This window comes from Schistocerca piceifrons, chromosome 2 (assembly GCF_021461385.2).
Source record: "Schistocerca piceifrons isolate TAMUIC-IGC-003096 chromosome 2, iqSchPice1.1, whole genome shotgun sequence".
NCBI classification, from domain to species: Eukaryota; Metazoa; Arthropoda; class Insecta; order Orthoptera; family Acrididae; genus Schistocerca; species Schistocerca piceifrons.
Genome location: NC_060139.1, coordinates 147511197 through 147523725, shown reverse-complemented (window position 1 = coordinate 147523725; position 12529 = coordinate 147511197). Strand labels below are relative to the sequence as shown.

Here is a 12529-nt window from a genome sequence, read left to right as displayed (position 1 = left end):
GGGAGAACAAGAGATGAATACAGTAGGCAGATTCAGAAGGCGGTAGGTTGCTGTTGTTAATCGGAGATGAAGAGGCTTGCAACCCAACTTATATCGTTAGTTTACAATGAAATGAACACCCTTAGCTGCTTACAGGCGTTGACATACGTCAACGGGGACAGATGAAAACGTGTACCCTGACCGGGACTCGAACCCGGGATCTCCTGCTTACATGGCAGACGCTCTATCCATCTGAGCCACCGAGGACACAGAGCATAGCGCGACTGCAGGGATTTATCTCTGGCACGCCTCCTGCGAAACCCACATTCTCAATGTATTGTCCCGCACTACATTTGTAGTGCCCCCGCCCATTACTCGCGGCGCGTTGCCGATTCCCGTAAGAGTTCGGGCACTGTTTGTGCCTTCGCACAGAAGAAGAAGATGGTCAAGTGGCTGGTGAGCCTTAACTATATATATATATATATATATATATATATATATATATATATATATATATATATATATACACTAAGATGGTATCTGTTCTATCGGACATGCCAGAGATAAATCCCTGCAGTCGCGCTATCCTCTGTGTCCTCGGTGGCTCAGATGGATGCCGGCACGGTAGCTCAGCGTGTTCGGTCTGAGTTAACAGATCAACAACGAACTTAAATGGATGTCTTACGACGTCCGCTCCGAGCAGATGCAACGAACTAAAGCGAGCAAAATGAAAATTAAAAAAAAAAAAAAAAATGGCTAGAGCGACTGCCATGTAAGCAGGAGATCCCGGGTTCGAGTCCCGGTCGGGGCACACATTTTCATCTGTCCTCATTGACGTATGTCAACGCCTGTAAGCAGCTAAGGGTATTCATTTCATTGTAATTTCATTCTAACGAGCTGCATGGTCACCGATGTTATCTGTTCTTTCGGACATGTCCGAAAGAACAGATACCATTTTAGTATATTTATATCGTTAGCATGTGAGGCAGGTGATGTAACTTGGGTTGCCTATCTTAAGGTGCATAAAATATCTTCCAGACCAGTCTTATTTTGCTCCTGCTTATAATAATAACACAATATAACAACAATAAAATATAATACATAAATATTAATCGTAATGATAATGTTTATTATATGGTTATCTCACAAACTGCGGTTCAGAGAAATACATTCTTTGAAAAGTATTTATCAGCAAGTGTGAGAAGTCCAAGTGTGCACCCACCAGTATCAGAATTTCACTTACAAGGGGAACACACCTACTCGTCATCACCGATTTCTTCCAAATTTATTGTATATGTAGGCTCGGCCAGAAATGGAACTAATAAAAGTGGGAGCTCCGGGTGGCCAAGCGCTTAGAAAAAAATAGCATTATTGGTGGGGTTCAGGCGTGGCATGAACCGATTACGTTAGCGTGGTTTGTAGTCAGCGGTTGGTGCAGGAGAAAGAGTACAGAACGCTAATCGGACAGTCTTGGGATCAGGCACCTAAGCAGAAACTTCTATTTTATTTTTAATTTCTACGTTACTTATACAGAAAATAAACCGGAATAATGCTCAATAAATTGTATTTATTAAGAATTTTGATAAAAGGAATGAAAAGGAAACACAAAGGAAAATTTGGGATTGTAAATAAATTTCCAAGCAGGGATTGTAGTTATAGCCTCGCGAGGATTCTGCCAATACATTTCGAAGAGGGGATTGTAATTAAAGCATACAGGTAAAAAAATGTAGCATTTTAACGTGTGAGAGACTCCAAGCAAATTACTGCTTCCCCTGTTTTTACAATGAATATGACCCCAGTGAGTATAATTTTATCATCTGTAACTGAATAAAGGCTTCTAATTTTATATACTAAGTTCTCCTGTAAGTCTTACATTCCCTTCCTGGAAATTTATTTCCAATCCAAAATTTTCCTTTGCCTTTCCTTTTTATGTCTTTTATGAAAATATTAATAAGTGCAACATATTGAGCATTATCTCCGTTTATTTGAAATGTAAGTAACGTAAAAACTGAAAATAAAGAAATGGTTCGTCCTAGGGACTCTGTGGTGTCGTCCAAAGATAACTTTGCAGCACCAAAGTCGGCAGCGCGTATCGATACCGCAGATATTAGTGATGTCTTGCTGCAATCCGCAACGATGAATGGGAGAAGCTGAAGGAGACATGGCCTCTCTCTCATCACAACAACGCCATCACGAAGAGGTCAGTATAGAGCCAAGCATGGAAGCACGCAGCCCCTTTCGTAACCCCAGCTGAAGCACTCAACGTCATCAAGGACTAACTTGTTTAGCCAGGTGCCGCCGTGGAAACCGCTGCAGTCGTTAAGTTTCCTCCATATGCTGCAGTCTTTGGCGAGCTCCTCCCGTTTTTCGCAGTTTATATTAAAAGCTTTCATATCTCATTTGTACAATCTTTAAAGTGCAATGCTGGTCTTCCAGGCGGTTTATTGGTAAATGCTACGTCACTTAGTGGCGTGCATCGGGAAATACGGGAGTGATGAATACGTAGTAAGTGTCCTATCCACCGCAGGCGAGGTTCCTTAAGAGTGGCAGAGATACTAGGTAACTTCGCAGTCTTTAAGTTCATCTCATTTGTCACATGGTCCCTCCATTTTAAGCCTAGAATATTTCGTAAGTAAGCAGAGAGATGAAAAAAAGTTCCTGTTTGTCATATGACGGCCAAGTCTCAGCACAAAAATATAATGCTCAGTTGACATTTTTGAACAACAAATAGTTTTTATTTCCAATCTGGACTCAGTGTTTTCGTTACGTTACGACACAAGATCGCAAGCGATCCACTAATAGTTTAAAGATCATTACATCCTTGATAGACTAGTATTTTTGTGTTGACGGTAAGGTGTCTGTTGTCCCATTCGTAGTGCGTTCTATTCGGGAAGCTCCACACGAGGATATGGGGCTTCTACTAAAATTTCATTTTTCTTCAGTATCCGTCACAGTTGCGACAAAAACCGTTTCATTATGTGACATGTTTCGGACGATTACGTCCATTTCCAAATAGTGCTGTATAAAAGATTTTATGATATTAACAAGGGCACAATTACGATGTACCTCCATGATTGTACATAACGCATTACAAAAATTTTATATCTTCGCAATGCACATTCCTATATACCTTACACGTAAATGCAATCATACAGTTCTCACCAATGTACATGTGAGTTTCCAAATATGCATTATTCCTCACCATTAAACATTACATACAGACTGACAGTTATTGAACAATATGAAAAGAAAACGTAAGTTAGTTACAAACTACGGCATGCACACTCTTTGTTCAACATGGAAACATCACTACAGATGTTCGCATTTTGGTTATGACATGTTAAATATGCCTGCCATCATTGGCGATGATGTGGCGCAGACGAATATCGAAATTCTGCATGACCTGCTGAAGTATCGGAACATCGATGCTGTCGATGACCTCCTCAATGGCTGTTTTCAGCTTAGCAATGGTTTTGAGGTTATTGCTGTACACCTTCTCTTTAATATAACCCCACAAAAACGAGTCGCATGTGTTCAGATCCGGAGAATATGGCAGCCAATCGAGGCTCATCCCAGTGGCCTCTGGGTATCCCAGAGCCAGAATGCGGTCCCCAGAGTGCTCCTCCAGGACATCACTCTCCTGCTTTGATAGGGTCGAGCTCCGTCTTACACGAACCACATCTTGTCGAAATCAGGGTCACTTTGGATAACTGGGGTGAAATCATCTTCCAAAACCTTCACACACCGTTCGGTATTCACCGTGTCATCAAGGAATATCACACCGATTAGTCCGTGACTGGACACTGCACACCACACAGCCACCCGTTGAGGGAGAAGAGACTTCTCGATCGCGAAATGCGGATTCTCAGTCCCCTAAATGTACCGTTTGTGCTTGTTGACGAACCATCCAAGTAAAATGGAAATGCCGTGTGGCTAGGGCCTCCCGTCGGGTAGACCGTTCGCCTCATGCAAGTTTTTCGAGTTGACGCCACTGCGGCTACTTGCGTGTCGATGGGAATGAAATGATGATGGTAAGGACAACACAACACCCAGTACCTGAGCGGAGAAAATCTCCGACCCAGCCGGGAATCTAACCCGGGCCGTTAGGTATGACATTCCGTCGCGCTGACGACTCAGCTACCAGGGGGCGGACAACCAATCAAAGTGAAAGTGGGCTTCGTCGCTAAACCAAACCATATTCGCATCCTGTTCGTTAATTCTGTGGGCAATAGTGTTGGCGAAACCCAGCCGCTATTTCATGGTCCTGTGGTTTAATGGGTGATGGCACGTTGTACCGTGACATTTTCAAGGGCAAATGGCCGGCAACATCAGGGTACATGCACACGCCCGTACTAATTCCCATCATTTCCGGCGGCCAAACGTGCAGTTTTAACGCCTTAACGCAAACCATTCAGAAGCTATGACGATTTTATTTCATATAGTTCAATGAATGTTACCCTGCAGATACAATATGATAAACCTCGTATGAGCATACATTATAAATTCATCGCAGTAAACTCCAGTGCTGAGCTATCCTAGTAGCCTAGTAACCTCTTCGGAGGTCGCTAGCAGTGGTATGCTACATCTTCACACGGAACTGAAACATTACATGCACAATTTTTACAATTAATTACCATTATTTACATTTTCTTTACATACACAATTCTGACATGTCATGCGTTATAGTAAAACTAAAGCAGCGCCACAATATGACGTGCCTAGAACTAAATATATGTCAGTCATGACCAACATAGCTTGCGATACCTTTTTTGTAAATTTTATTAAAGTACTCATCAAGCATAGATTGTTTAAACAGACACGCTTCTATAATGTCTTGCCCCTGGCACACCATTTCCTCATATTAATTTGTCTGAAGACCAGTAGTTCATGCTTATACATATACCAAGTGGCTACAATTGTACTATGCCGCCGCGTAATTTTGGGTACATCAAGAAAATATTTTTGAAAAAATTGCAACCTGCAAATGGTGATGATGATAGGCGTTCTATTACGTGCCCCGTTCTCGACACGTCTGTCCTACAAGCTTACTTCATTTATTGTATGGTTACCGAATTACCTGACATTCACAATGTCTTCTTTATTATGGTAAGTTCCATACCTAACCGGTTGGCTGACCTGTTAGACTATCTTAGCGCCCACTGCTTCATTCGCGTAGACTGTTTGGTCTGCACAGATGTTTTTGTTTATCTGTAACTGAATTTTTTTATGTTTTTCACTAACTGCAAAATATTTTAAACTTTTTACGTCAATTAAGGCCGCACAAGCATGGCCTTTTCCGAATGTACTTCTACCCAAAAAACGATTCTACTAGCTGGAGTCGAACGCTTTTGTTATCCATGCCTTTTGAGTTCTTTGGAAATCAAAACACAGTTTTCATAGATTTAGCTTCAAAAGTGTTTTAATATAACGAAATATTTTCATAAAAATTTTCATCATCTATCTCACCCCCTTGGACGTTAAGTTTCCAAAAACACTGTAACACGCATTTTTTCATTTCTAACCTAGAAGTCAGATACCAATTTCCACAGATGTAGCTTTAAAATGCTTTAATAGTATTTAAATAATGATTTATTTTCCAAATACACTTTTACCCACTATTTTACCACCTTAGTAGTTGAATTTCCAAAGTTTCTAAAGCATGCAGTTTTTTTCTGACAGAGCAACCAATTACAAGTTTGCGTAGTTTTAGCTACAAAATTATCTTGAAAGCGATATATATATATATATATATATATATATATATATATATATATATATATATATTTAAAAAAACCTTTTCATCCCTTACTCCCCGCCCCCTCCCTCCACATGGATGGAATTTCAAACAGTCCCTTACTAAAAGATGACGACAGTAAAAGATCCAAATTTAATTTTCTCTACTTACAAAGCGAGGCCATGACGTTCAAACTTTGTACATTTAGTAGGCCATTAAAACAGCATGATTTGCAAGTAGTAAGGTTCACTACTCTGACAATTCCCGAGAAAATCGCAAGAGAAGCCAACCAATCGACCACAATGATTTCCCACGAGCATAATAAACGTAATCATAAACGCATAAAACTACTGTTGCGGTTTTCTCTGAATTGCCAGATCAACGCACCTTACTACTTGCGCGTTATGTTGTTTTAATGGTATTCGTAAGCTGTACGAAGTTTGGACTAAATCCGTGATCCCAACATCATGGCCTCCCCTTGTTAGTGTTATGGGTGGACGATCAGTTAATGAATGAATCAGTGAGTCGGGACATTGCCACTTATATACAAAAATTACTATCTTTTTCGTTATCATAACTGCTAGTATAAAAAGGTCTACTAAAATGTTTTCCAAACAGGTCTACTAAAGTGTTTTCGGGGGTTTATCAGCCTCATTGTCAACCACGTCTCCTTGGATCCGCGCCTGCGTTCCGTTGGCTGCCTGTGTCAATGCTGCCATTTGAAATGCATCGTGGAATGTTTTGACGCTCCGTTACGTGGCTCCTAGTGTGAACTCACCTTTCAGTCCTCGAGGATTTCCCATGACTGTGTATGATGCGCAGTAGCGGAATTGTAGCCGTATACCAGTATCCTGCGGTCGCGTTGACATCTGGATTCACGCGTCTCGCAGAGTCATACCTGAGTGTGCAAGTCGGACAAAGTGCTTAGCGTCTTGTCTTATTGGGTGGGAAGCCACTAATTGGCAGGTGGGCAAGCAAGGCCGAGCAGTCGGCCGGCCAGAAGCACAGCTTCGTGGAACGGCGCCGCAGCTGTCGGCTAATTACAGCGCCCCAGAGGCCAGCTAAGGCTAATAGCAGGCCGGCAGCCGCGGCCGCGTCTTTTTAATAGACGCTGCAGCAGGCGCGCGCGCTATTCTTCACAAATTACTTAGCGCACAGTCGCTCCGGGCAGCGTTTGCAAATGATCGGCCCTTACAGCCGGCCTGGCGCGCCGTATCTGGCGGAATTCACCTCGTCGGTGAAAGCTTCTCTCGATAGTACTGTCCGGCGTATTTTGGGTCGCTTCGGACGATTAAGATTAGACATCTTTCTGTTCTCAGTGTTTCCAGTGGTTTAAAGCCGATAACATAATTGATGATCAACCCGATTGCTGTAATAAGCATTTTCGTATTAACGAAAAACGGACAAACACGAATCAAACGAGTTATTTTTAAATGTAAAGATAAATCTTTACTGCAGTCAGCTAATACATTGATAATAACATTAAAAGCTTCTTACTTACGTGTTAGTGATCGTATATCTACTGTTTGTACACCATAGAATATTGGAAAGGATGCCCAGCCATGTTCCAGAAAGTACATCTTTCCTTTACTGTTATTTCATTCCTCTCGCCGCAAATGGGTATTTCCATAAGACATAAACTATGGCTAAGAAGGTTTTCGCGACGGAGTCCTTGCATAAAAATTTTCCAGTTCATTTGCTGCGTCAAATTCGGATAAAACTTTATCCGAATTTGACGCGGCAAGTAAAACGTGAAATTAAACTTCCTGGCAGGTTAAAACTGTGTGCCGGACCGAGACTCGAACTCGGGACCTTTGCCATTCGCGGACAAGTGCTCTACCATCTTTTTTTTTTTTTTTTTTTTTTTTTCGCTTTCGTTCGTTACATCTGGTTGGGGCGGACGTCGTAAGACACCCGTTTAAGTTCGTTGTTGATCGATTAACTCAGTATTATTATTATTATTATTATTATTATTATTATTATTATTACAGAGGGCAGCTTACCGTCTGACTGAACACGCTGAGCTACCGTGCCGGCGTATCTGAGCTACCCAAGCACGACTCACGCCCCGTCCTCACAGCTTTACTTCCGCCAGTACCTCATCTCCTACTTTCCAAACTTCACAGAAGCTCTCCTGCGAATCTCATTTTGGAAAACGTGAAATATTAATGCATTACAACTGTTGGCTTTCTTTGTTATTTAAACTGAAACCGAAGGACTAAAAGACAAGAACAAAAATATACAATCTAAGACATAGGAGCCGAAGCACCACATAGAAATTCTCAGATGCGACGGAAATCTGCAGACAAGATGTGCACGTACAGACAAGCAAATGATTACAGTTTCAGAAAAATTGTATGATTTGCTTCAAGAGAAAGAGCTCCGCAGACTGACCAAGTCAATGTAGCGTTGGTCCACCTCTGACGCTTACGCAAGCAGTCAGTCAGCTTGGCATTGACTGATAGAGCTGTTGGACGTCCTCCTAAGGGATATCGTGCCAAGATCCGTCCAATTGACGCGTCGGTTCGTCAAACTCCCGAGCTGGTTGGAGGACCCAGCCCATAATGCCGCAAACGTTTTCGATTGTGGACAGATCCTGCGACCTTGCGGGCCGAGGTAAGGTTTGGCCATCACGAAGACAAGCAGTAGAAAATGTAGCTGTATACGGGCTGGCATTGTCTTGCTGAAATGTATGTCCAGGATGGATTGCCATGATGAGCAACAAAGCGGTTCGTAAGAATATCGTTGATGTGCCGCTGTACTGCAAGGACGGTCATCAGAGTTCAGTTAGAAGCAGAAATCATCATTGAAGACAATTCTACACCAGTCAGTGACATTCCAGGCCGAAGACGTATCTGGAGACGCCACGGACAGCGATGAGATACCGGCCTGGCTGACGCCCACCATGCGGCTCGACAACCAAGAGTGATGGTCAAGGGTATCATTTGGTTTCAAAGCAGGACCTCTTTGGTTGTTATTCGCGGCACCCTTACAGCACGGGGATACGTCAACGATATTCTACGCCCCGTTTTCTTATCCTTCATGGCAAGCTATCCTGGGTTTACATTTCATCAAGATAATGCCCGCCCGCACACGCGACAGTTTCTATTGCTTGTCTTCGTGGTTATCAAACCTTGCCTTTGCCTGCAAGGTCGCAGGATCTCGTCCCAGTAGAGAACGATTATGGGCAGGCTCTCCAACTAGCTCGAGATTTTGAAGATATAACGCACCAGCTGGACAGAATCTCGCACGATATCTCTTAGAACATCCAACAACTCTGCCAATCAATGCCAAGCCGAATAATTACTTTCATAACGGCCAGAGGTGGACCAATGCGTTACTGACTTGCTCAAGCTGTGAAGATCTTTCTCTTCAATAAAGCATCCATTTTTTTCTGAAATTGCATTTATTCGTTTGTCTGTACATGCACATCATATCTTAACGATTTTGTCGTCACGACCTTTTTTTTCTCAGTGTGTATATGTAAAGCACACTGCAGAAATGGTGACGTTCTTCTAAATATCAGCACACGACTATCACTAGCAAGCTGCTGAAGGTTCTGCAATGGAAAAAAGAATGTGTTATGTAGGATTTAAGAATGTGCGTAATAAATCTAGGGGCTTGTTGGGTAGTAACTGTGGAGATAGCGGTAGGTGTTGGATGAATAGTGGGAAGGCAGAAGGTGAGGAGGAATCTTGTGGGTGAGCAGGGCCGTGGTATCAAATCACAGCCGGTCACTTCTGCAGAGATATGTAGGGGTTTATAGACACAACACTGTCAACATGATGAAGCCCATCTCTTGGTTAGATGACGGGTTTTCCTTTAGAAACACACAGATCTCGTTTCTGCCACGTATACACGGCTATTGGGTTGGCTTCAAAAGTAGATTGATTCTGAAAATGGACTAAGTAATGTAGATTTTGAAAGATATCGGTTTACGAATATAGACGTTATTAGCAGATGTATTATGTCTGTGAGCAGAGAGGTTAAACTACTCGTATTATAATAGCTTAAATCAGTGATTTAACTCGGGCTTCAGTCGCTGTCTTTTATTCTTTTAAAGAAGAATTGTTCCACTGGCTAGTGCAAAATATCAAAGTAAATGGATTTTCCCTGCGTTTTCGTCAGTCACAGAAACCATAACACGTGGAGCAACATGAAAGGAAGGAACAACATAACAATTTAAACATAAGAAATTTTTATGTAAAAATTATTACTAGATAAAGTTCACAGATAAATATTCTTATTTATTTTATTTTTCATTCCTTCCGCATAGGAGCGAATAAGGACTGTCAGATTGCATTTTAACTTTTAGTATTCAGTCATTTTTCTTTCTTTTTCCTGGTCTAATACCGTGTTTGCACATGGTCGGCATTCTAGTACGGATTTGGCATTGGTAGTGGAAGAGCATGGCCGGATGTCCGTTCTCTTGCTACCCTACCCCCTCTCCACCGTGACGGAATTTGTGTACCCCATCTGCCATTGTCTAACGTTTTCCCATGTGGAAGTACGAGAACGTTTTCGAAATGTTTGAGAATCATGTAACTGAGGCAGAACACGGCTACCAGCCCTGTATTCACCTAGCCGGACTTTAAAAACCGCCTAAAATCATCGATCCTCGTCGTTAATGCGCCTGGAGCACTCGACCCTGAACCAGCATGGCTTCCTGAACCACAGAAGTGGGGTACTAACGCGGGCAGCTATCCGGGCGGCTTCCTAGTATGTACCGATAAATTTTCTGATATGGCACTACTTGTTCCGAAAAACAGGATTGTACCAATTCGGAACATATTCTGTGTCTTTATGTAACATCACACTATGGAGAGCACCCACACAAGATGGGGCTACTACTTCTATATATGTTGATGATGTCGTCGATGTCTCGTTAAATGCTAAGCGTTTCTCCTCCTTTTAAAATACGTCTGGTATATAAATAAATGCACTAATAATTGTGTTTGGTAGAGACAGACGTCCATCAGTGTATGTTCATTTGAAAAACTGGGACTAATGTTAATTGCTTCCACAACGATCATGTAACGTGCCATGTGCCATTTGGACAAGGTTATTTGATAATTCAGCCGCCAGTAAGTCGGTACCAGTATATCTAAACTCGGGCGCTGACAACCTCGCTGTTGTGCGCCCTAAAACACTAATAATCATCATAATCATCATCATCATATCTAAACTTGCTGGCTGGTCTCATATCAGACACAATGAATCGTCTGCACCACTTCATGTCTTGTCTTTGTGCAAGCGTAATATCACAAATTACTCTTTTATTTTTTTCCAGCAATGTTGTATTAGTCTAAACGTTGACTCGTTTATCTGAATCAGAGTTAGCCACATTACTGCACTGAATAGTGAGTTGTTATTCAATAGTGTACAGCACGAAGTTTTAGGTTTCCTCATTTCTTAAATGAAATGAACTCTGCACTTACTGCTGGTAATGCCTGACTGTACTTGACTATATATGTGCGTAAGAAGTACTGCTCCTGAATTTGATGGATAATTACAGATGTCATCCTGTGCCAAGTCATCGTATTGAACACGTCATTATAGCTGTGAATTCGTTATATCGCGATTCGAATCAGTATTTTTTGCTTATCGATATAAATATTAAACTATCGAGACGTATTCATTAAAATGCATTTTCATCAAGTGTGATTGGTCTACACGGATATTACTCGTCATTGCAGTACCCTGAATTCTACCTCATACATCTAACCATTTCATTTCAATGCATTTAACCAATTTCGTAATTTAACGAGTGTCTGCTTTTATTTTCCAGGGAAGAGCTTCAGCCTGACCATCACGGTGAACACGACGCCGCCGCAAGTGGCCGTGTACAGCAAGGCCATCAAGGTGACCGTGGACGGGCCGCGCGAGCCGCGATCCAAGACCCGTGAGTACCGTTGCCTGCTTACCTCTCATCCCCTTACACAATTTTTGGTTTTGCTTGCTAAATGTCGTCACTGCTCTTAAGAAAACAATTTCTTTCTTTACTGAGACACCTGGGTCATACTGCGGTCTTAGAATAAGAAACTGTCGACTCGATTCGGTAGGTAAAGAAACATATATCCTCCACGGAGCGTGGTGGCGCTGTGGTAGGACACTCAAATCCCACTCCGGTCATACAGGTTTGCAATTCCTGTGGTTTCCATAAATCGCTAAAGGCGATGGCTTTGAAAAAGATGCAGTCGTCTTCCTTTTGCTTCCTTCTCTAAATCGGGCTTATGTTGGTCTCTAAAGACCAGGTCGTTGGTAGGAACTTAAACGCTAATCTTTCTTTACATTTTCGCAAAGACATTAGCATACAACTGGCTCTAATTTTCACATATGCCTCAGATGATTCGGGCAAGGCTTGATCTTTTTCGAAATAACCTCAAGGTTGTTCTTCACGTACAATTGTACCAAGTATGACAATATGCCACACTGAAATCAGTAGCGGCACATACATATTCGCAAATATCTTCCAAAAAGCCTGACTGTGGAGCTATGTTAACTGGAAACTTCCCTCTTGTACCAGTCTCTCTCAGAGTACGTCTTACACCCAACTTCCTCAACAATTTGTTTGATATATTGAAATCTCTGTCTTCTCTGACAGTATTTTGCTCAATTACAGCTCTCTCAGGTACCATGGAAATCATTCCGTAATGTCTTAAAACATGTTTCATCAATCTGTCCCTTCTTCTTTTCAGTGTTCTCCACATGTTCCTCTGCCCGTCGATTTTGTAGAAAAACATTTCTTATAAGTGCACCTAATTTTCTACATCTTTCTATAATTCAACACCTCTAACGCTTCGATTCCCTTCTTTT

The 12529-nt window shown here is 41.9% G+C and overlaps 1 protein-coding gene across 1 annotated transcript in view; it reads left to right on the top strand.

The window, feature by feature from the left end:
* LOC124775207 overlaps window positions 1–12529 on the top strand; it is a 183844-nt gene that overhangs the window by 17538 nt on the left and 153777 nt on the right. Inside the window, exon 2 of the mRNA XM_047250045.1 lies at window positions 11502–11615. Within this exon, the coding sequence (XP_047106001.1) occupies window positions 11502–11615 (114 nt within the window). The remainder of the gene's footprint in view (window positions 1–11501; window positions 11616–12529) is intronic.